A 27,046-nucleotide genomic window follows, 5' to 3' on the forward strand; every position below is an offset into this window, starting at 1 on the left:
ACTGTATTAAGAATATTTAAAATGCTCCTTGATGTTTTGAATATACGTTTAACATTAGAATAGGAAAATTTGTAATGGTGTGATCTTGCTACTGAGTAATTTTTCGTGGAATTTAGTAATCACTTTTGTCTCCGGTGCAGCTACCTTTCTCATTTAGATTCTTAAAAAAAAGTTAAATAATAAGAGCTCACCTCAACACTGCAATTTTAAAGTTAGAATTTGGGAACTAGGTTTAAGGAGGAGAGTGTAACATTTCAGATGAAGACCATTAATTAAGTTTTTTTGGTGAGGTATGAGATCACTTTATAATACATATTTTGTCTTTGTATACAGAGAAACTGAATTTTGTTGTGCTCTTTTGCAGCTGAATAATTCTCGTATTGGTGCCCAACAGAAAGGAGCTGTACTGGCATGTCTTCGTGATAGTGTTCATAGAGGTTTGTTCATTTGGCTATCAGTACTTTGTTCAGGTATTATCTTTGCTGTGAAATAATAGCCACATATCAGGGAACACTCTCCATAGATAAGTCATAATTACCTTGCCCTCTTTTTTTTTTGTTAAGGAATATGTTGATGAATAGATTGGCCTCTGTGTGTGTGTGTCATCACCAGTGTTTGCACATGATTACTGGACAGAACTTGAGTATTCTTGTAGCTTACTGTAAAGTGGGTAAATTTATGTATAGTTTTATTGTACTTAGAATGTGTGGGACTGACTCATTCATTTCTTTTATCAATTTATAGTGTTGTACAATAGTTATATTCCACCTGTATCATGTGAGAAAATATTTTGGGGAATGTTAATAGTTTTTTCATGACTCCTGCAATAGTTTGTAAATTTTGTTGTTCATAGTACCGGGTGGTTATAATTAAACTTCCCAAGATTTAACATATAGTAACATGGAAACTAATTACCATTCGAGTACCAAACTTTGTAGCATTAATGTCCAGAGTATGGGGTGGATGATTTCTATGCGTCACAGCACCATCATCCAGCTCCAACTACGACTACCAGGTGCCGTGGTCAGTCATCGTGATTCATAGTCTCACACACCTGACCAGTTGCAGTGCACTTGTTGATGTGTCAACATGAGCTTGGACAAAAGGAGTAGGGCATTATTGGTGAAGCTCTATTATCAAAACAACAGTAATGCTGCAGCTGCACTTCGAAAATATCGCTGGCTGAAAGAATTATGGAAGGGTCCTCTTTCTCCACCTGCTGTGCGGAGCATGATGAAGATGTTTGAATCAACTGGAAAATTGGGAGTCACTCCAGGAAGAGACCAACAACCGATTGCACCACAGGTGGTTGGTGAAATCACTGCTTTGATGGCAGACAATTCTGTGCGCAATTCATGATCATCAGGTAATGTACATGCTGTGTTACGACTGTTGAACATTCTGTGGTCCACTGTAAGGGAGGTGCTTCGAACCATTTTCAAATGGTACCTGTACAAGATCCATATCGCACAGCAGCTTGCACCACAGTATGCACGACGTGGTGTTGACTTTGCTCTCCACTTTCTCTCAAGGATTGAAGTTGACAAGGGCTGGCTCTGAACCATCCTATGGACAGACAAAGCTCATTTTTCTCTGATGGATGAGGTTAACATACAGAATTGCCGAGTGTGGGGATCTTCACCTCCAGTCATTGTGCATGAAGTTCCTCTGTATGGTGAATGTTTCACCGTATGGTGTGGCTTCACGGCTGTATTAATCATTGGCCTATTCTTTTTGAACAGGTTAGCACTCAAGGACCAAAGACGTGCAGTGTGACTGGCCAGCATTACTGCAATATGTTTTGCCAGCATGTCATACCCGTCCTGCAGGAGAGAGATGCATTGAACTCAACAATTTTTATGTAAGATGGGGCCCACTGCACATCGCTCGTGAAGTTCCACCTGCTTCTCCGAAACACATTTGGAAACGATCGAATTCTTAGCCGATCGTTTCCAAATGCTTGGTGGGTTCATTCCCCTGATCTCACTTCCTGTGATTTCTGGTTGTGGGGCTACCTGAAGGACAGGGTTTACCAAGGGGACATTCACATGTGCTATCTAAAGTGCAGCATTACCAAGAGAGGAAGCCAGCATACCTGTGGACATGCTTTGTTCTGCTGTGCAGAAAGCAACCCTGTGCTTTCAGTCTCTTCAGGACACTGATGTGTGCCATATTGAACCCCTTTTGTACCACTATGTAATGGTATGATGTACTTCAGTAGCACATTAAAAGTGTTGCAATTGGGTTGATTCTGCATGATTTCTCTTCCCCATGTCCTTGACATTAATGGTACCAAGTTTGGTCCTCATACTGGAATTAGTTTCCATGTTAAAACATGTTAAATAGGGAAAGTTTAATTATAACCACCGGGTATTTACGCAAGTATACAGTCTCAGTCAGAGAAGATTCAAGTGCATCTGGCCACCAGTAATGAGCGAATTAAACCTACTGTCGGAATCCTTGTTAAACAGTGTAGCATATAAAACAGATTAGTTCAGACACTAAATTCATTTGATAGTGAAAAATCGTGACTGGAATGCAAACAGTATTGTCAACCAATGGAACTTGAACTCTTCACCAGAAGTCAGAAATATTCTTCAGGATATGTGGCTGCATTGCCAATCTGTAAAATTCTCTGACATATCAGCCACTGATGCAAGGGTGTTTTGCTGACTCACTCATCACATACCCCGAAGAATTTTATTGATTGTGAGAATGCCTGTGGAAGCCCGTGCTTACACCTTCATCAGATGAGGCATGATTAATGTGCTTGCACGGCATGCAAGATGAATATTTGAGTCACAGGACCTCAGATGTGAGATGTAACACCTGGACTGTGTGCTGAGGAGCAATTGATACTCTGCCAGTTGCACAAGAAGTGTCACGAAGCTTATCACTCAGTGAATTGACACATTAGAAGAAAAAATTCTGATACAGCCTTTCTGCCATATGTTTCCAGGGTGATCAACCGAATTGGCTGTATAAGGCGCAAAAACTGTGTAAGGATTATTTACAAACTGACCAAGAAGGTCAAGGAGTGTCTCAGCTTGGCAAAGGACAGAAGGGAGCACTTACAATGTCGGAGATGTACTGTATGCTGTGTACATTTGGGAAAAGTCTGTGTTAGAATGACTGGACAATCCATTACTGTCCATAAATGGTACTGCAAGCTGGGACAGGTGGAGAATTGTCCATGGCAGAGCATGCATTGTGCGAGATAGACCACATAATAGAATTAGGTGCAGTTAGGTTCTTGCTGTGAAGAAGAGCTATCATGTCCCCTTGTTCAGGAAAAGTCATAGAAATTCATTTGAAAGAAGAAAGTCTAGTACCGTCCGCCGCGGAAATCGAACACGCGTCAGAACAATTGGACGTGGTCAGCCCATAGAGGGCTTCGCCTCCGCGGCGGCTATTCCGCACAGCGAGGGCGCCACCGCTACACCACGTGCAGACCGCGGCCAATAGCCGCTCCCTCCGGTTTCGTATATAGGGACCCGCTCTGCCCTAGTCCAGCCAGTCTGGTACTCACTTTGGATTTCGTTTCTATCTCGGCGGTACTGCGTTCTGGTTGTTGCTCGTTGTTGACATTTGCCTGGCTCTGGTTCCGAGTGGATTTACGTTTGGTGTTTGGTGTTGTGGTTTCCACAAGCCTCCGTTGTTTATCACTTCCTTGTTGTGTCGTTCATAGTCGGTCGTGGTCGGTTGTTGTCAGTTGTCGTTGGTCTGTCGTCCGACTCATCCTGTGTTTACCTGGTGGTGCATGCTCCACCGCCGGCAGCTTCCCCGCCTGGCGGCTCCGATCTGCTGCTCAAGGCGTTCCCGCTGTTGGTTGTGGTTACTACAGAAAGCCTCAGTGTTAATGGATCGTGGATTCCTGTGCTGCAGTGATCAACTGTTGCAAGTATTAAGGGGAGAACTACAGTGGTAATGAGCAGGGAGAAGACCTCAGATGTTGGGGTGAAAAGTACATATGACCTCCGGCCATGGGCTTGACTCCAGTTCACTACTAGCAATGGAGGGTGAACGTATGACAATACTGGCCACTTGTGTTGGAAAAACTTCAGGAAACTGTTAGATTAGATTGATTAGATTAGATTAGATTAGATTAGACCAGATCAGATCAGATCAGTACTTGTTCCATAGATCATGAATACGACACTTCGTAATGATGTGGAATGTGTCAGGTTAATAAAAGGTGTCTATACAAGATATTACATTACACAAAATATTACATGACACTTAATTTTTTTAAATTTTTTTAAAATTTTTTTAAAATTTTTTTTTTTTTTGTGGGGGTTGTGAAAATTACCCACTTACTATATCCAAAAATTTGTCTAATGAGTAGAAGGAGTTTGCCATTAAGAAATTCTTTTAATTTCCTTTTAAATGCTATATGGCTATCTGTCGGACTTTTGATGCTATTAGGGGAGTGACCAAAGACTTTTGTGGCAGCATAATTTACCCCCTTCTGAGCCAAAGTTAGATTTAACCTTGTGTAGTGAAGATCATCCTTTCTCCTAGTGTTTTAGCCATGTACTTTTGAATTCGTTCAGATTGTTTATAACAAATTTCATAAGTGAATATATATATATAGTATGAGGCTACAGTGAAGACCTCTAGCTCTTTAAATAAGTGTCTGCAGGATGATCTTGGATGAGCTCCAGCAATTATTCTGATTACACGCTTTTGTGCAATGAACACTCTTTTACTCAATGGTGAGTTACCCAGAATATGATGCCACACGAAAGCAGAGAATGAAAATAGGCGTGGTAAGCTAATTTACTGAGATGTATATCGCCAAAATTTGCAATGACCCTATTAGCATAAGTAGCTGAACTCAAATGTTTCAGCAGATATTCAGCGTGTTTTTTCCAGTTCAACCCCTCATCAATGCATACACCTAGAAATTTTGAATATTCTACCTTTGCTACCGATTTCTGATCGAAGTCTATATTTATTAATGGTGTCATTCCATTCTCTGTGTGGAACTGTATGTACTTTGTTTTGTCAAAGTTTAATGAGAGCCCATTTGCAGAGAACCACTTAATGATTTTCTGAAAAACATTGTTTACAACTTCCCCAGTTAATTCTTGTCTGTTGCATGTGCTAGCTATACTTGTATCATCAGCAAAAAGTACCAGCTTTGCATCTTCATGAATATAGAATGGCAAGTCATTAATATATATTAAGAACAGCAGAGGACCCAAGACCGAAACTTACGGCACCCCATTCTTGATTGTTCCCCAGCTTGAGAAATCACCAGTTTTTTGCATATTACGTGAACTGCTTATTTCAACTTTCTGCACTCTTCCAGTTAGGTATGATTTAAACCATTTGAGTGCTGTCCCATTCATACCACAGTATTTGAGCTTATCTGGAAGTATTCCATGATTTACACAATCAAAAGCCTTTGAGAGATCACAAAAAATCCCAACACGTGACTTCCGGTTACTCAGAGCATTTAATATTTCATTAGTGAAAGTATATATAGCATTTTTCATTGAAAAGCCTTTCTGGAAACCAAACTGACATTTTGTTAAAACTTTATTTTTGCAAAGGTGTGAAGCTACTATACAATACCTCTTTTTCAAGAATTTTGGATAATGCAGTCAGAAGAGAGATTGGGCGGTAGTTGTTGACATCAGACATATCCCCGTTTTTATGCAGTGGTTTAACAGTGGCATACTTCAGTCTATCTGGGAAAATACCCTGCTTCAGAGAGCTATTACATATGTGACTTTTGTGAGAATCTACTTTTTTCTTTAATCCACCAATATTTTGGTTAAACATGGTAACATTATTATTTACTTTCCTGATGTGAGAATATTGTGAGTTTTGGTCCTCTTTAGCACCTGCCTGCCTGAACTTCTCATTGGACACTGATATTAGTCTAAAACATCTCTTGGGAACAAGCTTTTATTATCCTGCTGGAAATGCCACCAATTCCATGTGAGGTTTTATTATTGAGAGAGTTTATTATCTTCCTAATTTCAGAAGGAGAGGTGAGTGGAAATGGTGTGGGTAAGACCTCTTCCATTAACTGCCTTGCTTCTTCTAATGAACATTTAGATCCTATTTTCTCTACAACATTTAAAAAATGATTATTCAAAATGTTTTGGACCTCCGGCTTGTTGTTTGCCAAGTTTCCATTTGCTTTGATGGTAATGCCGTCGTCCTGTACTCTTTGTTGCCCTGTCTCCCTTGTAATAATATTCCAAAGTGTTTTGATTTTGTTATCAGAGGTATTAATCTCAGACATGATACACATGCTTCTGGACTTTTTAATAACCTTCCTTAATGTAGCACAGTAGTTTTTATAATATTTGGCTTTTTCAGGGTCATTGCTCTTTCTTGTTGTTAGATACAGTTCCCTTTTGTGGTTACAAGATATTTTTATCCCTTTAGTAAGCCAAGGTTTTTTACATGGTTTCTTATAATTAGATTTAACTACTTTCTTGGGGAAACAGTTTTCAAATTCTCTTACAAGTGTATCATGAAATAAGTTATATTTTAAATTAGCATTGGGTTCCTTGTACACCTCGTCCCAGTATAACTGTTGAAGATTTTCCCTGAAATTTCTAATTGTTGAATCATTAATTGAATGCACACCTTTGGAGGGTAGTTTTGAATTACTGAATGGAGCTATGTTATATACTGTAACTATCTGAGCACCATGATCAGAAAGGCCATTCTCAGCAGGACAAGAATTTGTTTTTACACATATCTTAGTCTATAAAAGTGTCATCTATCAATGTGCTGCTGTCCTTTACTACCAGAGTAGGAAAATTGATGACAGATGTCAGATTGAAAGAACCAAGCAAGACTTCCATGCCATTCTTCCTATTACACTCTTTCAGTGAATCAACATTGAAGTCCCCACAAACAATAATTTGCTTTCCACTGTCTGACAGATAGCACAACAAGGCATCCTAGTTTTCCAGGAATAAATGAAAGTTTCCTGAAGGGGATCCATATACTGTTACAATTATAAAAGAGCCCTCCTTCAGTTTAAGTTGACAGGCACATGCGTCTGTATGTTGCTCTAGACCAAACTTTTTTGTATGTAAGCTTTTTACACAGTGATAACTTTTGACATACATGGCAACTCCTCCTCTCACCTTATTCTCTCTACTCATATATGCAGCTAGTTTATAACCACTGATGTTTACCTTTTCCATATCAGACACAATGTGATGCTTAGACAGGCATAGTATATCTATTACATTATTAGATTCAATGTCATCTAAATAAACCAGGAGCTCATCTACTTTATTCTTCAGTCCCAGAATATTTTGGTGAAAAATGGTAACATTATATTTTTTACTTTACTTTTGTGAGAATCTGCTTTTTTCTTTAATCCACCAATATTTTGGTTAAATATGGTAACATTCCCCCCCATGAACCATGGACCTTGCCGTTGGTGGGGAGGCTTGCGTGCCTCAGCGATAAAGATAGCCGTACCGTAGGTACAACCACAACGGAGGGGTATCTGTTGAGAGGCCAGACAAACGTGTGGTTCCTGAAGAGGGGCAGCAGCCTTTTCAGAAGTTGCAAGGGCAACAGTCTGGATGATTGACTGATCTGGCCTTGTAACAATAACCAAAACGGCCTTGCTGTGCTGGTACTGTGAACGGCTGAAAGCAAGGGGAAGCTACGGCCGTAATTTTTCCCGAGGGCATGCAGCTTTACTGTATGATTAAATGATGATGGCGTCCTCTTGGGTAAAATATTCCGGAGGTAAAATAGTCCCCCATTCGGATCTCCGGGCGGGGACTACTCAAGAGGATGGCGTTATCAGGAGAAAGAAAACTGGCATTATACGGATCGGAGCGTGGAATGTCAGATACCTTAATCGGGCAGGTAGGTTAGAAAATTTAAAAAGGGAAATGGATAGGTTAAAGTTAGATATAGTGGGAATTAGTGAAGTTCGGTGGCAGGAGGAACAAGACTTCTGGTCAGGTGACTACAGGGTTATAAACACAAAGTCAAATAGGGGTAATGCAGGAGTAGGTTCAATAATGAACAGGAAAATAGGAATGCGGGTAAGCTACTACAAACAGCATAGTGAACGCATTATTGTGGCCAAGATAGACACGAAGCCCACACCTACTACAGTAGTACAAGTTTATATGCCAACTAGCTCTGCAGATGACGAAGAAATTGAAGAAATGTATGATGAAATAAAAGAAATTATTCAGGTAGTGAAGGGAGACGAAAATTTAATAGTCATGGGTGACTGGAATTCGAGTGTAGGAAAAGGGAGAGAAGGAAACGTAGTAGGTGAATATGGATTGGGGCTAAGAAATGAAAGAGGAAGCCGCCTGGTAGAATTTTGCACAGAGCAAAACTTAATCATAGCGAACACTTGGTTTAAGAATCATGATAGAAGGTTGTATACATGGAAGAACCCTGGAGATACTAAAAGGCATCAGATAGATTATATAATGGTAAGACAGAGATTTAGGAACCAGGATTTCAATTGTAAGACATTTCCAGGGGCAGATGTGGACTCTGACCACAATCTATTGGTTATGACCTGTAGATTAAAACTGAAGAAACTGCAAAAAGGTGGGAATTTAAGGAGATGGGACCTGGATAAACTGAAAGAACCAGAGGTTGTACAGAGTTTCAGGGAGAGCATAAGGGAACAATTGACAGGAATGGGGGAAAGAAATACAGTAGAAGAAGAATGGGTAGCTTTGAGGGATGAAGTAGTGAAGGCGGCAGAGGATCAAGCAGGTAAAAAGACGAGCGCTAGTAGAAATCCGTGGGTAACAGAAGTAATATTGAATTTAATTGATGAAAGGAGAAAATATAAAAATGCAGTAAATGAAGCAGGCAAAAAGGAATACAAACGTCTCAAAAATGAGATCGACAGGAAGTGCAAAATGGCTAAGCAGGGATGGCTAGAGGTCAAATGTAAGGATGTAGAGGCTTATCTCACTAGGGGTAAGACAGATACTGCCTACAGGAAAATTAAAGAGACCTTCGGAGATAAGAGAACCACTTGCATGAACATCAAGAGCTCAGATGGAAACCCAGTTCTAAGCAAAGAAGGGAAAGCAGAAAGGTGGAAGGAGTATATAGAGGGTCTATACAAGGGCGATGTACTTGAGGACAATATTATGGAAATGGAAGAGGATGTAGATGAAGATGAAATGGGAGATACGATACTACGTGAAGAGTTTGACAGAGCATTGAAAGACCTGAGTCGAAACAAGGCCCCCGGAGTAGACAACATTCCATTGGAACTACTGACGGCCTTGGGAGAGCCAGTCCTGACAAAACTCTACCATCTGGTGAGCAAGATGTATGAAACAGGCGAAATGCCCTCCGACTTCAAGAAGAATATAATAATTCCAATCCCAAAGAAAGCAGGTGTTGACAGATGTGAAAATTACCGAACAATCAGTTTAATAAGCCACAGCTGCAAAATACTAACACGAATTCTTTACAGATGAATGGAAACACTAGTAGAAGCTGACCTCGGGGAAGATCTGTTTGGATTCTGTAGAAATACTGGAACACGTGAGGCAATACTGACCTTACGACTTATCTTAGAAGAAAGATTAAGGAAAGGCAAACCTACGTTTCTAGCATTTGTAGACTTAGAGAAAGCTTTTGGCAATGTTGACTGGAATACTCTCTTTCAAATTCTAAAGGTGGCAGGGGTAAAATACAGGGGGCGAAAGGCTATTTACAATTTGTACAGAAACCAGATGGCAGTTATAAGAGTCGAGGGACATGAAAGGGAAGCAGTGGTTGGGAAGGGAGTAAGACAGGATTGTAGCCTCTCCCCGATGTTATTCAATCTGTATATTGAGCAAGCAGTAAAGGAAACAAAAGAAAAATTCGGAGTAGGTATTACAATCCATGGAGAAGAAATAAAAACCTTGAGGTTCGCCGATGACATTGTAATTCTGTCAGAGACAGCAAAGGACCTGGAAGAGCAGTTGAACGGGAGACACTTAAAGTAGTAAAGGAGTTTTGCTATTTGGGGAGCAAAATAACTGATGATGGTCGAAGTAGAGAGGATATAAAATGTAGACTGGCAATGGCAAGGAAAGCGTTTCTGAAGAAGAGAAATTTGTTAACATCGAGTATAGATGTAAGTGTCAGGAAGTCGTTTCTGAAAGTATTTGTATGAAGTGTCGTCATCTATGGAAGTGAAACATGGACGTTAAATAGTTTGGAAAAGAAGAGAATAGAAGCTTTCGAAATGTGGTGCTACAGAAGAATGCTGAAGATTAGATGGGTAGATCACATAACTATTGAGGAAGTACTGAATAGGATTGGGGAGAAGAGAAGTTTGTGGCACAACTTGACTAGAAGAAGGGATCGGTTGGTAGGGCATGTTCTGAGGCATCAAGGGATCACCAATTTAGTATTGGAGGGCAGCGTGGAGAGTAAAAATCGTAGAGGGAGACCAAGAGATGAATACACTAAGCAGATTCTGAAGGTTGTAGGTTGCAGTAAGTACTGGGAGATGAAGAAGCTTGCACAGGATAGAGTAGCATGGAGAGCTGCATCAAACCAGTCTCAGGACTGAAGACCACAACAACAACATGGTAACATTAGTATTTACTTTCCTGATGTGAGAATCTTGTGAGTTTTAGACCTCTTTAGCACCTGCCTGCCTGAACTTCTTATTGGACACTGATATTAGTCTAAAAAAGAGGTACTTCCATGAGTACTAGTGTCCCCCCCCTTATGGATTTCGCTAACAACCCTGCCAGTTTACCCTTCCCTTTCCTATTGAGGTGTAGGCCATGCCTTGTGAAATCCCCCCTATCAATAGTCTCTACAGGAACCGATCCAATGTCTGACGGAGTGGTCGCCCTATGCAAGTGATCCAACTCCATATTTACCCTCCTGACAGAGCGGTTCAACTGGGGCTGATCGTGTCGCACGAAAGCAGGCACCAGTACAACATTGGTATGGGTCGTTAAAACGAACATTGGGTGAAGATCCTTAGGTTAAAGCCAACAGGCAGTGCATGATCAGTGTGATATTGTAACTGTAACATCGGCAATCATACTCATGATTCTTTCTTCTGGCTCTTTCAGAATCCCATTGCATCAGTCATCAGTGTAAGATTTGTATTTATATTGATTTCATAATAAATTTAGTATTGGTGCAAACTGCTTGTTTTATTCAGTGAAACGAAAGTTTACTGTTGCCAGTCACTGTTTATTTATATCCACGACTCATTTTGAAGGTTTAAACTTCCACCAGGTGGATTTACATGTGTTATTATGACGTGTGTGTTGTTTAATGATTTTGGGATAACTTTTGTTACTGTCTTGTGGAGAACAAAACATTACTTCAGAACATGATTTTGGTTTTGAAAATAAGAGAAGTAAAATAGAATACCTCCAGTGGTCACCGCTAGATATACATTTAGTTTTTAGTCAAAAAAACTCCCGAAACAGTGTTCTGGAATAGTGTTTTGTTTCTCCACTAGCGAGTGCCACAAGTTACCCCAAAATCATATTACAACACACATGTCATACTAACACGTCAGTTCACCTGACAATGAGGGTTTAAACCTTCGAAATGTGTTGTGGATATAAATAAACAGGGACTGGTAACAGTAAACTTGTTGTTTCATTCAATATCGATTACAGTCACAATAAGGCCTAACCTAAAATGTTTGCATTTAAAGTTAATCTGCTTGTTTTACTTTTTATTGGAATGGTAACATTTTATTTTTATTGTATAGAAACTAAATCAAGTTTCTTGTTGTTGGTATCAACAGGTTTAGTGCTAATAATGCTAGTAAATATCACAAGTAAACAAACATTCCCATTTCATTTTCAATTTTAATCTCATAATGTGTTCCTCTTGATGCAATTTTAAGTGTTTCCAATCTGTTCCAGTGGTGGAAGTGGTAAGACACTGTCTTTCTGATGCTAGTTTTGAAAATGCAAATGAAGTAAAAGAGCATGCTGCATCATGTGCAGTATCTTGGCTGAGAATAGGAATGCCAATTGCCGCATGTGAAGGCTTGGCTTTGGATTTATTAAACATGGTGTTACAAAATGCAACCAGCGATGATTATACCGAAAGTTCACAAAGGTACATATAATTTTTTTCCTTTTTTGTAGTTATATAATCAACTCTGTGTGTGTGTGTGTGTGTGTGTGTGTGTGTGTGTGAGAGAGAGAGAGAGAGAGAGAGAGAGAGAGAGAGAGAGAGAGAGAGAGAGAGAGAGAGAGAGAGAGAGAGAGAGATGGAGGGGGGGGGGGGTTACTGCTGCTGCGCATGCTCCATAGATTAGCTATCAAACTGCTGTTCTTTTTTGGTGTTCTGCGCTTTCTTGTTTGTGTGCTTGTGGCCAACACTTTCTCTAAATGATGCAGGGTTGTCTCTTTATCATCATTGTCTGTTTTCCAATAAGGATCAATGATATCATACTGAACTATGTTGTTATTTGGATAAAATAAAAATGAGACAAATTTATGAGCTCCACTAAGTGACCAAAACTGGGTAGTGTTGTGATTCCAACCAATGATGTATGGAACATCAGATACTATACATGAAGATTTATCCGATAAAAATTTGTTGCTCTCAATTGACTATTTTGCCCTCACATACAATATGTTGTTGGAAATAACAAAAACTTGTGTAAAAAGTCATACAACCAAAATTGATGCAGGAAATTGTAAACATTTGAAGCTGTTAATACAGAGTGCATAGATTAAGGAATGTGAATGTTGGTTTTTCTGTGGTGGTAGGTGTTTAAAAGATGTGTGCCTTCTACCATATATATTTTTAATTGTAGTTAGTTACTGCATTTCTGATAGACACACACTTAGTTCCTAAAATGGTTAGTTATGATATCTATCTGTAAGGTAACCTCCTTAAGGCCAGTGGTGATCAGTTATCTTGTGTTAATGTGAATTCAGGCTATAGGTAAAATAAAACTATATGAATAGAAGCAGGTTGATGTCCAGTTCAAATTTTTAGAATAGTTTGCCTAATGCTCTCTAAAGATTCACAGTTACAGTGTAAGGAATTTTTGAGAAGCTGTTGTCATAACAGCATTGTGGCTGAGTGGTCTAATTGCGCAGTCTGGCAATTTGTCAATCCAGGTTTGATTGCTACTGATGCCAACTTTTTTTTCTTTTTATTTTATTCCTCACAATGTTAAACTATTATAATAAAATTTAAATATGTAAAATTAATGTATTCAATTTAGTTACGTCAAAAGGCTATCTGCCACCACATTATAGCACACCGGTATAATTTTGCTCAAGCCTGTACTGTCTGAGGCTATGGATAAAATACTGGAATAGTGTAAGCAAGTTTATTATATAAAACTCTTAAAACTTCACCTTTGTAATACTTCTTTACATAGCCACCATTCAGAATCAAGCTTTTGGTATATCTCGTTATAAGTTGACAAGTTCACTCTGCATAAAATTTTGCTGCCTGAGAGTGAAACCATTGCAAGACAGCATCTTGAGCTGCTTAATTGGAGTCACATTGTTGGGAACTAAACCAAAGTTGCATGTGAGTGAAGAAGTGAGTGTTGTAAGACAGGTGTTGAAAAACATCCCATTTGAATTGATGCAACTATTATTCTGTTTGCCTAGCAGTGTGTGGCCAAACATTGTTATGCAAGTACGCAAAACTGGTAGCCAGGATATCACCTTACTTACTTTGAATGGCTATGGCTCGTCTTAATTTTCTTTATGTCTCACAGCAAGCTGCAGAAGTGATTGTTCTTCTGCGTTCCATAAAATCCACATGCAGGATTCCTTTAACACCCGTAAAACTGCTAGCCATAAGCTTTCTGGCATGTTTTCTTTGGTTCGTTGGGCAAGATGGTATGACAACACATCACTTTTCTTTGTCTCACTGTTAGCATTGGTAATCCATATCTTGTTGCCAGTTATGATTTAGTTTGGTTGACATTCTCCTTCCACATCATAATGAAAAACAAAGTCTAGAGTATCTGTAACCTGCTAAGTGTTGTAGTTCTCAGAAAGGAATTCTTTAACCCAGAATAGTGGCACTGTAATTTTTTTGTCATGATTTCGTGCAAAACATTCTCAGAAAATCGCAAAAAGTTTACCGGCAATTGAAATATCACCAATTTGTTCATCAATTTTATGTAACAGTTTATTGCTGTCTATAAATGGACAACCACTTCTGTCATCACATTTGATCTCTATACAGCATGGAGGAGGAAATTGGTGTTTAATGTTCCATCATCAGCAAGGTCATTAGAGATTGAGCACAAGCTCGGATTAGGGAAGGATGTGGAAGTAAATCGGCTGTGCCCTTTCAGAGGCACCATCGCGGCATTTGCCTGAAACAATTAAGGATTGGATTGGATTGTTTGCGGGAGCAGGCCAGACAGCGAGGTCATTGGTCTCATCGGATTAAGGAAGGACAGGGAAGGAATTTGGCCGTGCCCTTTCAAAGGAACCATCCCGGCATTTAGGGAAATTACGGAAAGCCTAAATCAGGATGACGGGACGTGGGATTGAACCGTCATCCTCCCGAATGCGAGTCCAGTGTGCTAGCCACTGCGCCACCTCACTTGGTGAAACGATTAAGGGAAATCACAGAAAACCTAAATCAGGATGGCTGGACGCGGGTTTGAACAGTCGTCCTCCCGAATGTAGGTCCAGTGTGCTAACCACTGCACCACTGCACTCAGTAATACTGTATTCCCCCACTACTTCCCATGCTACTTGAAAACTGAGATTACTTTTTGGATGACCCTAATCTGTCACATAACTTGTAGTAAGTTATTACTTGATCTGTGGAATACTTTTGTTTCATGTACCATATTGACTTATCAATGACTTGATGGTGAAAAGTTGTAGTCATGCGTGGACTCAGTTTGAGTTTCTTAGAAACATGTTACTTAGTTATTTTATGCTGTAAAGAATGGCGTTACTTATTGAGTACAAGAAAGAGCAAATTGTGAAGAACCTACAAATGCAGAGAAAAATGACAGTGCTTAGAAGGTGGAACCATACAAGTGGTTCTTGATTAGTGCAGGATGAGAAACAGTATGTAGATGTGAGGATAGAGAAGTATGATAATACCAACTCTGAAGCTGTTGGTTCTGCTGAATCTTGCCTAGTCGTCAGCTATGGGCAGATTAGGAAACTCGCTTTCTCGGATCGCTAGACAACATTCAAATTGTATTAATGAGTTCCATTAGAAAAAGGAAAAAAATACAATACTTAACTTTGTGCTAAACAGATGTGTTGCAAGCAAAGGGCGACAGACAAAATAAGAAATCTCTTCAGTATAACAATTCTAAGTTTGAGCTACATAGAATGTATGAGCAAAAAATCAGCTTTGACACTTCTGTCCCAATTACTAGTCTTGGTGCTGGTGTAGAAGGCTTATGTTCTCTTTGCGTAGAGGCTGCGCAGTGCTGTTGCGTTGTCATGGAGAGGGTTTGGTCAGCATGCAATTGGCTAATGTCATGTAACACGTAGCCATTTTGGATATACCGAAAATGGAAGGAGTGGGGAGAATGTAAATTTAAGGCTCGTAATGCATGTTAAGGGCTGTGGATAAGGGTTACTAAACTTATACTCTGCTCTGTGGCTGCTGCGTTAGCTCTCATAGGTTTTTTTAAACAGACTTTAGTTTACAAAGTATGTGGGATATGAATTAATAGGGTGTATATGAACCGGGACAACCGGTAGATCAGGTAAAAACCCGGGAATTTTTTCATCCGGGAGAAAACCAGGAAAAACCCGGGATATTCTTAGAATTCCAGGAATTTTTCATTGTTTTAGTTTTTAGTTAAATTTTTGTAATTTTGACTGTTAAGAACCGATACTCTAACAAAGGATATTACTGTCCTGCAGAATAATACTTCAACAATAAAACATAAACAAGAGAGAGAAAAAAAAACCTTAAATTGCAAAGGAAATGCGCCATATACAACAATGACACTCAGTGCTCATGCAAGCGTCTGCCAATTGAAAATGTGTCAAAGGCTTTAGGAAGACTATCCAGTGCTTCATAACAACAAATTGCTTCCAGTGAGCGTGAAGTTGCAACTGTTTACATTCGATTTGTTTTAGCAGTTATGCACGGGCTCATGCGTGTGCGCAGTCAGTCAAATCACATTTGAATAGTAGATTCTCCCACTTCTGGCTACAGGAATGTGGCTGTTGGCTGTGCAAGAAGTCGCAGCAAGCAGCTAGGTGCTACCGGGCAAAGGGGGCACGAAATTCACATTCTTGAGGAAAAAAACTTGTTTCACAAAGCGCCTAGCATCTAGGGCACGTTTGTCTATCGATTATTCATATGATTTTGAAACGTTTTCCTGTTGGTTTTTGAACACATTTTAAGTTGATTTCTGAGTGAATCATAAGTTGACTTTTGAATGCGTGCATAGTGTATGTGATGTCTCTGTCAGGAGAATCCTTGTTGCATCTAGAAATAAACTTTACGCAGACAAAAGGGGACGGAGCTATACGAGCTGAGGGAGTAAACCCGAACGGATGAATGCCAATCACTGTCTGATTAGGTGGTTGATTGGGTTTGCATATGATCAGCATTGTTATAATTACTAGCAAAATCCATAGTTTCAGACTACCAGAATGGAAATAAACGACTGACAGGAATAACAGATGAGAAAGATTACGTATTATCTTCTCGGTGTATCCAAGAAAATGAAATTTTGACAGAAAATTTTTGGCCAGATCACTACACTAGTACGGACCAGTAGTACAGTCCCCGGCTAGCAGCCGCGTAAGTTCTGTTCTGGAAGTAACGCGGAAAACATGTTGTTCGAACACATAATAACGCATAACCGGAAAATAATCATGGGATAACTAAACCTGCAATTCTGGCAGGGTTAGTGAAGTTAATTGGCAAACAAATTTTCACAGTTGCAGCAATAGCTACAGAATTGGTGATGACAAGATTGATTGATAGAACGAGGAAGGAGAAGAAAAGGGGACATCACACAAATTATGGAAGAATAAGACGATTCCAAATTTGTATAAAAATTTCGTAATACTACTTTTCGATCTTATGCTTGAGAAGTTGGTGCGTATGAATGAAATGTGAAACTATTTCCTAACATTAAGCTTTTTGCTTGTAGTAGGCCTAATAGGCATTTCATGTTGGTACTTCGTGGATTATATTCTGTCATGTAATAAAAATGGCCATTTATGCCAAAACAGTCTCGTTTATTTGGTGTGATACAAAATTGCTGCCACACCAGAAAGGCCTATTTTGTTTTATCTAGCTGACAGTGACAAAATAGATGTAATCAGATCGAGAAACCACACCAGTCTTGGGCATTATTTGTATTAACAGCTTCTTCAGTATTAGATAACGACATTTCAATTTTTCATGTAGCAAAATGTTTGACGAACTTTGATGAGGTAATAGATTCTTTCGCAGAAAGGAAAGCACACCATGTAAAACTGTAGCAAGATTAGAGAGAAAAAAATGCTAGGAGCTAAGGTTTGAAGAAATGTGTAATTTCTCGCTTATCTCTTGTCAGTATTGGTTTTATATATCCTGTGTTTAATTTTATGTCACACAAAACAGCAAGTTATTAACTAATAGGCAATAAAGAGTTCAGATTTTCTGAAGAGTTCTTGTTCTCTCGGTTACAAATAATCTCATCCGCTATTAATTGCAAGATTTTTTTTAAAGATGGGCAGACTGTCAAACCGGCCGACTGGGAGCAGGAGAGGCACCACAGGACATTTCAGTTTCCACTCTCCTGAATATAGTTTGGATATGCGGTAGATAAATGCTTTATGAAGAGTCGTGGCACTACACTTTGGCATACTTACAACCAAATAATATGTCTTACATTTCCTTGAATACATATGTTATGTGTTTCAGACTTTTCAGAAAGATGTGTGCTACAAGAGGGAACATATTTTGAAAATTCGATTTTTTTTTAGTATTGACCCGGTTCGCAGATGTTGTAGATCCAGGGCTGATGCGCAGAGCAGTCTGAGTTATAGTGGGTAGTCTCCATGTGACCCGTGTTTACATTTAGTGATTTTGCTGTTTCCCCTTCGTTTACTTTCATGTCAAATGAAAACAAAACGGATATCTGTGGCTGGCTATCAAGTGAATTAAAACACATTCTCATAATTACGGAAGGCTGAAATATGTCATTAGTTTCAGATTTTATTTTATTTCCACCCTTCTGACAGTCAAGCATTAATCGCCTTGTGGAACAATGAAGTTATTTTTGTCTGTTTGCTGAAGAAATTTGACTTTTGTTAACCTTTTCCACAGAGGCAGTCAATGTATCTGAAACGAAATGTTTAATTCCACAGTACTGGCTAGTTTCAACTGCTCGGTGCGTTTCAAGTGCATGTTTTCATTTTCTAGCACGTGCGGCATTATGCCATAATAAAGAACCAAACATGATATAATACAGTACTGGTGCTCCAAGAAAATTTACATCCTGAAAACCACACTGAAAAGCTTAATATCAGGTCGAGGTCTACTTCACTAGGAATTTGGACATACGAATGTGCCCTTTAAGTATGCACTTTAAATGTGCACATTTTAATATGGTTCACAAAATTCCAATGCTCTTGCAGTGTCCTCTGATGTCTTGTTTCTTTTATGACGTAATGTATGATCTTTCAATGTTTTACAGGTATGTACATACGGGCTTCCTACGTCATGATAGCTACCCAAGCGCGGTGTCGCCTGTTACTTGCGCGCTCTGGCAACTGCTGAAACAAACCTATTTCTAACAGGTCGCGGGAAAATATTGCGTATAGTGGTTTGAAAAGCGTTACTTTCAAAGTAAATATCCTTTTACGTAAGTTGAACTATGTACAAGAATGTACAATGAATTTATTAAATCACAGAGCATTTGACTCTCTTTTAAAAATCAGCTCTTTGATGACGAGCCATTTAGAAGAATTTTGAACCGTGAAGTTCAGACATTTATGTCATTATTAAAAATTTACTTAAAGTGTAACCCTCGCAAAAAAGATCAACGGTATATGCGAAAGCTTAGCTTCTCTTGCAGCTTGAGACCAATATTATATGTGAAAGCTTTTCTTTTCTTGTAGCAACACCATGTATATTAATTTAAACTATTAACTTTTCCTGTTTGTGTGTTCGTGCTGCTTAACAGTGATGTTGCTGTTGGCTGACTACATCACGTGTCCTATGCTCTGAATATCCGCTGTCATTGGCTGGTGAGATCACATGACATGAGCTACAAACGGCTTACAAAAGTGCATCGCAATCTCGATTTCAATGATTCGGAAAGTAATATGCAGTGTTTGGTGGAATTCCAATGTATACTTTCGTAATTTGAAAATAAGCAGTGTACATGTTGCTGCACATCAAAGATATTTCCAAAACGTGTCTTTTTCCCTGAGTTTCGTTTTTTAAAATGCCGAGAAATTGTACGCCCGTGTATAAAACCATAACCATTCAAAGGATTGATAAGGGAAAATATGCTGTCACCTGGGAGAATGTGTAATTTTAACCGGGAAATCTGAGAATTTTTTTCCTTGTCCACGTATACACCCTGATTAAATCTCATTGTTTTAAATATCACCTCATCTCTTCATCAGAAATAAAACTTTAGTTTTAATTCACATCTACTTTTTTTCCACTTCAGGAAAGTTTTTATACAAAGTTCCTGCTACTGTGAACCATTATTTTTTGTATTGCTACTGATTTAAATTAGTGTACAGTGCCTGAATAAAGTAGTAGAGGATGAATATAGTACAAAGAGAAAAAAAGACTGCATAGAGTAAAGTGGTAAGGAAGGACTGATGATCAAATAAATGACTGGAGTGTGCTAGTACGAAAAAGGGTACTCACTGTTACATAATGAATTACAGAGTACACGGGAAGGCACTTCACTTGTGTTGCTTGAGAGAGAATCTGATTGATGGACAATAACAAAAAGGAGCAGCAAATGTATAAAAATCACAGTGACGTGGATATTCATTAACACTTGTGTCACCACCATAACACACACTAAGTACTTGTTGTATTAAAATTAAACACATAATGTGGGTGCATTGGAAGGACATGCATTTGCGTGAATGCGAGACAAAGGGGTTTCAGCTTAGCAACAATAACAACAGGATGGCTTTAGAAAGTGTACTGCTGACTTTAAACACATACTGATTTATATTTCCTTATAATTAATGGTATAAAGAGGCACATATGCTTATCTTTATTCATTTATTTATTTATACATGAAGTTCCATAGGACCAAATTGAGGAGCAAATCTCTAAGGTTGTGGAACAAGTCAGTACATGAAAATGCAACATAAAAGTAATAGCAAATAAAAATAAAATGTTTATGAACCCGAAAAAGTCAATCCATAAGTTTAAGTAAACACAATCAACAATACAACAAGAATCAGCTTAATTTTTCAAGGAACTCCGAGAAAGAATAGGAGTGACCCATGAGAAAACTCTTCAGTTTCGATTTGAAAGTGTGTGCATTACTGCTAAGATTTTTGAATTCGAGGGATAGGTTATTGAAAATGGATGCAGCAGTATACTGCACACCTTTCTGCACAAGAGTTAAGGAAGTCCATTCCAAATGCAGGTTGAATTTCTGCTGAGTATTAACTGAGTGAGTGGAAGCTGCTTATTCTTGGGAATAAGCTAATATTATTAACAAGAAATGACAGTAAGGAATATACACCATTGGCCATTAAAATTGCTACACCAAGAAGAAATGCAGATGATAAACGGCTATTCATTGGACAAATATATTATACTAGAACTGACATGTGATTCCATTTTCATGCAATTTGGGTGCATAGATCCAGAGAAATCAGTACCCAGAACAACCACCTCTGACCGTAATAACGGCCTTGATACGCCTGGGCATTGAGTCACACACAGCTTGGATGGCGTGTACAGGCACAGCTGCCCATGCAGCTTTAACACGATACCACAGTTCATCAAGAGTAGTGACTGGCGTATTGTGATAAGCCAGTTGCTCGGCCACCATTGACCAGACGTTTTCAATAGGTGAGAGATATGGAGAATGTGCTGGCCAGGGCAGCAGTCGAACATTTTCTGTATCCAGAAAGGCCCGTACAGGACCTGCAACATGCGGTTGTGCATTATCCTGCTGAAATGTAGGGTTTCACAGGGATTGAATGAAGGGTAGAGCCACGGGTCGTAACACATCTCAAATGTAATGTCCACTGTTGAAAGTGCCGTCAATGTGAACAAGAGGTGACCGAGACGTGTAACCAATGGCACCCCATACCATCACGCCGAGTGATACGCCAGTATGGCGATGATGAATACACGCTTCCGATGTGCGTTCACCGCGATGTCGCCAAACACGGGTGTGACAATCATGATGCTGTAAACAGAAACTGGATTCATCTGAAAAAATGATGTTTCGCCATTTGTGCGCCCAGGTTCGTCTTTGAGTGCACCATTGCAGGCGCTCCTGTCTGTGATGCAGCATCAAGGGTAACCTCAGCCATGGTCTCCGAGCTGATAGCCCATGCTGCTGCAAATGTCATAGAACTGTTCGTGCAGATGGTTGTTTTGAAAAACATCCCCATCTGTTGACTCAGGGATCGAGACGTGGCTGCATGATCTGTTACAGCTATGCGGATAAGATGCCTGTCATCTCGACTGCTAGTGATATGAGGCCATCGGGATCCAGCACGGCGTTCCGTATTACCATCCTGAACCCACCAATTCCATATTCTGGTAACAGTCATTGGATCTCGACCAATGCAAGCAGCAATGTCGCAATACGATAAACCGCAATCGCGATAAGCTACAATCCGACCTTTATCAAAGTCGGAAATGTGATGGTTCGCATTTCTCCTCTTTACACGAGGCATCACAACAACGTTCCACCAGGCAACGCCGGTCAACTGCTGTTTGTGTATGAGAAATCTATTGGAAACTTTCCTCGTGTTAGCATGTTGAAGGTGTCGCCACCGGCGCCAACCTTGTGTGATTGCTCTGGAAAGCTAATCATTTGCATATCACAGCATCTTCTTCCTGTCAGTTAAATTTTGCATCTGTTGCACATCATCTTCATGGTGTAGCAATTTTAATGGGCAGTAGTGTATATATTGAGAGGCCAATGTCAAAATACCGAGACTCGTGAACAGGGGTCGACAAGAAGTTCGTGAACTTAACAGCACTTATTGCACGAACCGCCCGTTTCTGAGCCAAAAATATCCTTTTAGAATGGGAAGAGTTACCCCAAAATATAATACCATATGACACAAGTGAATGAAAATAACCAAAGTAAACTAATTTTCGTGTTGAACAATCACTCACTTCAGATACCGTTCAGATAGTAAAAATGGCAGCATTAAGTATTTGAAGGAGATCCTGAACGTGGCCTTCCCATGACAGTTTACTATCTATTTAAACACATGGAAATTTGAATTGTTCAGTTTCACTAATCATATGCCTATTCTGTGAAATTAAAACATCGGGTTTTGTTAAATTGTGTGTTAGAAACTGTAAAAACTGAGTCTTACTGTGATTTAGCGTTAGTTTAGTTTCTACAAGCTATGATCTTAGGTCATGATCTGCACTATTTGAAACGGGACCGGTGTTGCCCACAACATCCTTGACTATCAAGCTAATGTCATCAGCGAACAGAAATATTTTAGAGTTACCCGTAATACTAGAGGGCATATCATTTATATAAATAAGGAACAGGAGAGGCCCCAACACTGATCCCTGGGGCACCCTCCTACTTGACTGTACCTCTCTCAGACCCCACATCACAGCACTTCTCCACATTGTGAATAATGGCCTTTTCTTGTCTGTTGCTAGACTAAGAGGTGAACCATTTGTGAGCTACTCCCCGTGTTCCGCAATGGTCCAACTTCTGGAGCATTATTTTGTAATCAACACAATGAAACGCCTTAGTTAAAAAAAAAATATGCCTAGCATTTGAAACCTTTTGTTTAACACATCCAGTACCTTACGGAGAAAGAGAATACAGCATTTTCAGTTGTTAAACGACTTCTAAAGCCGAACTGTACATTTGATAGCAAATTATGTGATATAAAATGATCAATTATCCTTACATACACAGCCTTTTCAATAACTTTAGCAAACACTGATGGCATAGAAATAGGTCTAAAATTGTCAGCATTATCCTTTTCTCAGTTTTTATAAAGTGGCTCTACTGCTGCGTACTTTAATCGTTCAGGAAATTGACCATTCCTGAAAGAAAAATTACAAATACTACTAAATATAGGGCTAATATGTGCAGCACAGTACTTGAATATTCTGCTAGATACTCCATCATATCCATGAGAGTCCTTAGTCTTCAGTGATTTAATTATTGACTCAATCTCCCACTTGTCTGTATCACAGAGGAGTGTTTCAGACATCAGTCTCAGAAAGGTATTTGAAAAGAAAGTTATATGATTCCCTGCAGAAACTAAATTTTTATTTAATTCCCCAGCAGTGCTCAGAAAATGATTGTTAAGTACTGTACATATATCTGATTTATCAGTAACAGAAATATTTTTACTACGAACCGACTTTATATCGTCGACCTTGTGTTGCTGACCAGACACTTCCTTCACAACTGATCATATGGTTTTAATTTTATCCTGTGAATTAGCTATTCTATTTGCATACCATATACTCTTTGCCTTCCTAATAACATTTTTAAGCACCTTACAGTACTTTTTGTAATAGGCTACTGTAACTTGATTGTGACTACTTCTAACATTTGATATAATTCCTGCTTTGTTCTACATGATATCCTTATCCCACTAGTCTGAGCTGCCTATTACTACTAGTACCCCCTCTAGAATGTTCTAATGGAAAGCAACTCTCAAAGAGCGTGAGAAATGTGTTACGGAAAGCACAATATTTATCATCTGTGTTATCGACACTATAAACATCCTGCCACTCTTGTTTCTTGACAAGGTTTAAAAAATTCTCTATTGCTGTTGGATAAACTTTCCTACATAGTTTGAAATTACATGCGACATTTGTTTGAGTACAAAAGCCTTTTAGTGTTAAAATTTGTGCATCATGATCTGAAAGGCCATTTACTGACAGAATGCCCATCTAATAATGAAGAATGAATAAAGATATTGTCTGTGGCTGTGCTACTGTTGTCGTGCACCTTATTTGGAAAAAAACACAGTCTGCATCATATCATTTGAATTTAGGAGATCTACCAACATCCTTTTTCTTGCACCATCATATACAAAATTTATATTGAAGTCACCACATATAACTAATTTCTGGTACTTCCTTCAGTGTTAATCAAGAACCCTGCCTAGCTTGAGCAGAAATGCTCTGAAGTCAGAGTTAGGGGATCTATAAACAACAACAATTAGAAGTTTAGTTTCACTAAATTCAACTGCTCCTGCACAACATTCAAATGTCTGTTCAGTGCAGTGCCATGATACGTCTATGGATTCAAATGGAATACTGTTTTTTTACGTACATAGTCACTCCCTCACCTCACAAGGAACTCCTCGAAAAACAGCCAGCTAATCTATTGTGGTAAAGGAAGCCTCTGAACTGTCAAATTATTTAAGTGGTGCTCTGATATACCAATAATTTCAGAGTCAGCATCTATAAGCAGTTCACTAACTTTATCTCTAATACCTCTTATATTTTGATGAAATATGTTAATTTCTTCTCTACTTGGAAACATGACATCCTCTGAAGGTGAGCCCTTAGAGGGATTTCCTTTAAGCAGGTATACCTATCAGCTGACTTTAATCTAAAAAAGGTGCAGCTCTAACACCAACTACTACAGGAATTTTTCCATGTGTGATCACACCACCACCCACTACACTGTCACCTAAGAGCTTTGCCAGCCTCCCCTTCCCATACGTATTGAGGTGCAGGCCATGCCTAGTGAAACCTGATCTACTGATAGACCCAACTGGCACCACTGAAATGTGACCCATGCCCTCTGCCATCAGTGCCTTCTCCAGCCCCATGTTAACACACCTAACAGTCGCGGTAAGACGAGGTCGATCATGATGCTGAAACAGTTGCATGAAATGCACATTAGTGCCACTGGTTTGAGTAGCTATCTTTACCAGGTCATCACCTACATCATATATTTATCTTCGTTAAATAGCTCAGTGTCTTATGGGTGAATTAATTAAATCTCAAAACATTGTTGAAGTGCATTTTGTATTTTTGAACTGAGTGTTTTGCTACAGTTTGAGAAAATATACTGTGATTACATTGTATTCTTTGTGCTTAACAGTCTCATAGAAGCTGCCCTAAACTGCCTCGAGTCCCTGGTTACGCACCCTGATACACATCTAAACCCAAAACATGTCCAGCGCCTCATGGAAGAGATTTTGAAGTTAGAAGTTTTGTTGGGTCCTAAATGGCATTCTGCTGACGAAGTAAGTATGAATAGTACGAAATTACTGCCATTATTTTAACATATTCTGATATGCAACCACTTACTGCTGATTGAATTGTATATTTGGTTTTTCTGTCTTGTATACTATATTTTAAATATTACCAACATGTGGCTTCTTCAGGCAATTTATTTTAACCAATATAAAGTATGCACATTCCAAAATAATCATATAAAAGTGCTTCGACATTGGCACTCTACACTCTTAAGTTACATCAAGTGGTAAAACATCATCTTTGTAAGACTTTTTTGATAACATGTAGATAGCAGGGAACTTATTTATGGCATTTCTTTTTTTAATGATTTGGTTGAGCTATGCAGTGTTTTAAATATGGTGAGGGAGGAACGAGTACGGACACCATCAGGAGTAATCCGTATATATATCTTTGTGTGTGTGTGTGTGTGTGTGTGTGTGTGTGTGTGTGTGTGTACCTATCTATGTTCACCATCTCCTCCTAAACCACTAGACTGATTTCAACCAAACGTGGTACACACATCACTTACTGCCTGGAAAGAATCACTGTGGTGGTAATAGCTACCTACTTATCACAGGGATGGGGGTGAAAAAGCCCACGATGTCTGAATGCGAAGCATAACGTTTGAATTTATTACTTCTTCACTACTATCTGTATTTGTGACAAATTTTGCAAGCAGTATTCACACATGCCATTGAAAGTAACAGCAAAATTATGTTATTGTATGACACATAGTTGAAGAGATATGACATCAAATACTGAGATGCTCAGAAAACTGCTGTGTCGTGCAAGACATTTTAATTTATTAACTCTTTACTATTAACTCAATTCACAACACATTATGCAGACAGTAGGCACATATACCAGTGGATGTTCCTGCAAAATTATGTCATTGTACACCACATAGTTCTGGAGAGATGATGTCATAAACATTGATCTGCATGAAAGTTCAAGGCAAAGTTCACTAGAGATACTGGTGAAGTATGTGTATAAATGTGTTAAAAATATATGTGAAGCTACAAGTAAAAAGCTCATTAAACATCTGGAATTATTTCAAAGAACTTTGGTATACATAATAGTTACAATCTAGAAACAAATACTGTAAGAGTAAGAACAGCCAATGTCCTGTTGGGGTGAGCATGATAACATGGAGAGAGGAGGGGGAGGAGGAGACAGACTGACAGAGGGGGAGGGAAGAAATGGACACACATATGGGGGAGAAGGAGGTGGACAGAGAGAGGGGAGGGGAAATGGACACAGACAGGAGAGGAGGAGATCGACAGAGAGAGAGAGAGGAGGAGATGGAGAGAGAAGGGGGAGCAATTGATAGGCAGTGGGAGGGGGGGGGGGTAGGAGGATATTGACAGAGAAAGGAAAGAGAGGGGGAAAGAGGGATTGGACAGAGAGGAGGGAGGTGGAGACAGACTAATACAAGATTGAAATAAATACATACTCAGCTGTTTGAAGATTTTTTTATATTGTTATTATTATTACATGGATTGTGGGTTGTGAGAGCATTTAAGATGAGCATAGAAATAATAATATTTCACAATTCTTCTGTTATTTTATCTGGTGGGTTTGCACTAATCTTTGTACGTGCACATATCCTTTATGCCAGTAGGCACAGTACGACATCTGTGACAATTTTTAGCCCCTGCACTTCCCTCCATTACCAAATTAACTATTTCTTGTTGCCTCAGGCTGT

At 39.1% G+C, this 27,046-nt stretch overlaps 1 protein-coding gene across 1 annotated transcript in view; it reads left to right on the forward strand.

Annotated features, from left to right (window-relative positions):
* Positions 1-27,046, forward strand: part of LOC126183871 (importin-13) — a 190,990-nt gene that overhangs the window by 23,464 nt on the left and 140,480 nt on the right. The window contains exons 4-6 of the mRNA XM_049926165.1: positions 365-437; positions 11,880-12,078; positions 25,205-25,349. Of these exons, the coding sequence (XP_049782122.1) occupies positions 365-437; positions 11,880-12,078; positions 25,205-25,349 (417 nt within the window). The remainder of the gene's footprint in view (positions 1-364; positions 438-11,879; positions 12,079-25,204; positions 25,350-27,046) is intronic.

The sequence above is a fragment of the Schistocerca cancellata genome, chromosome 4 (genome assembly GCF_023864275.1).
Source record: "Schistocerca cancellata isolate TAMUIC-IGC-003103 chromosome 4, iqSchCanc2.1, whole genome shotgun sequence".
In the NCBI taxonomy this organism is placed as follows: Eukaryota; Metazoa; Arthropoda; class Insecta; order Orthoptera; family Acrididae; genus Schistocerca; species Schistocerca cancellata.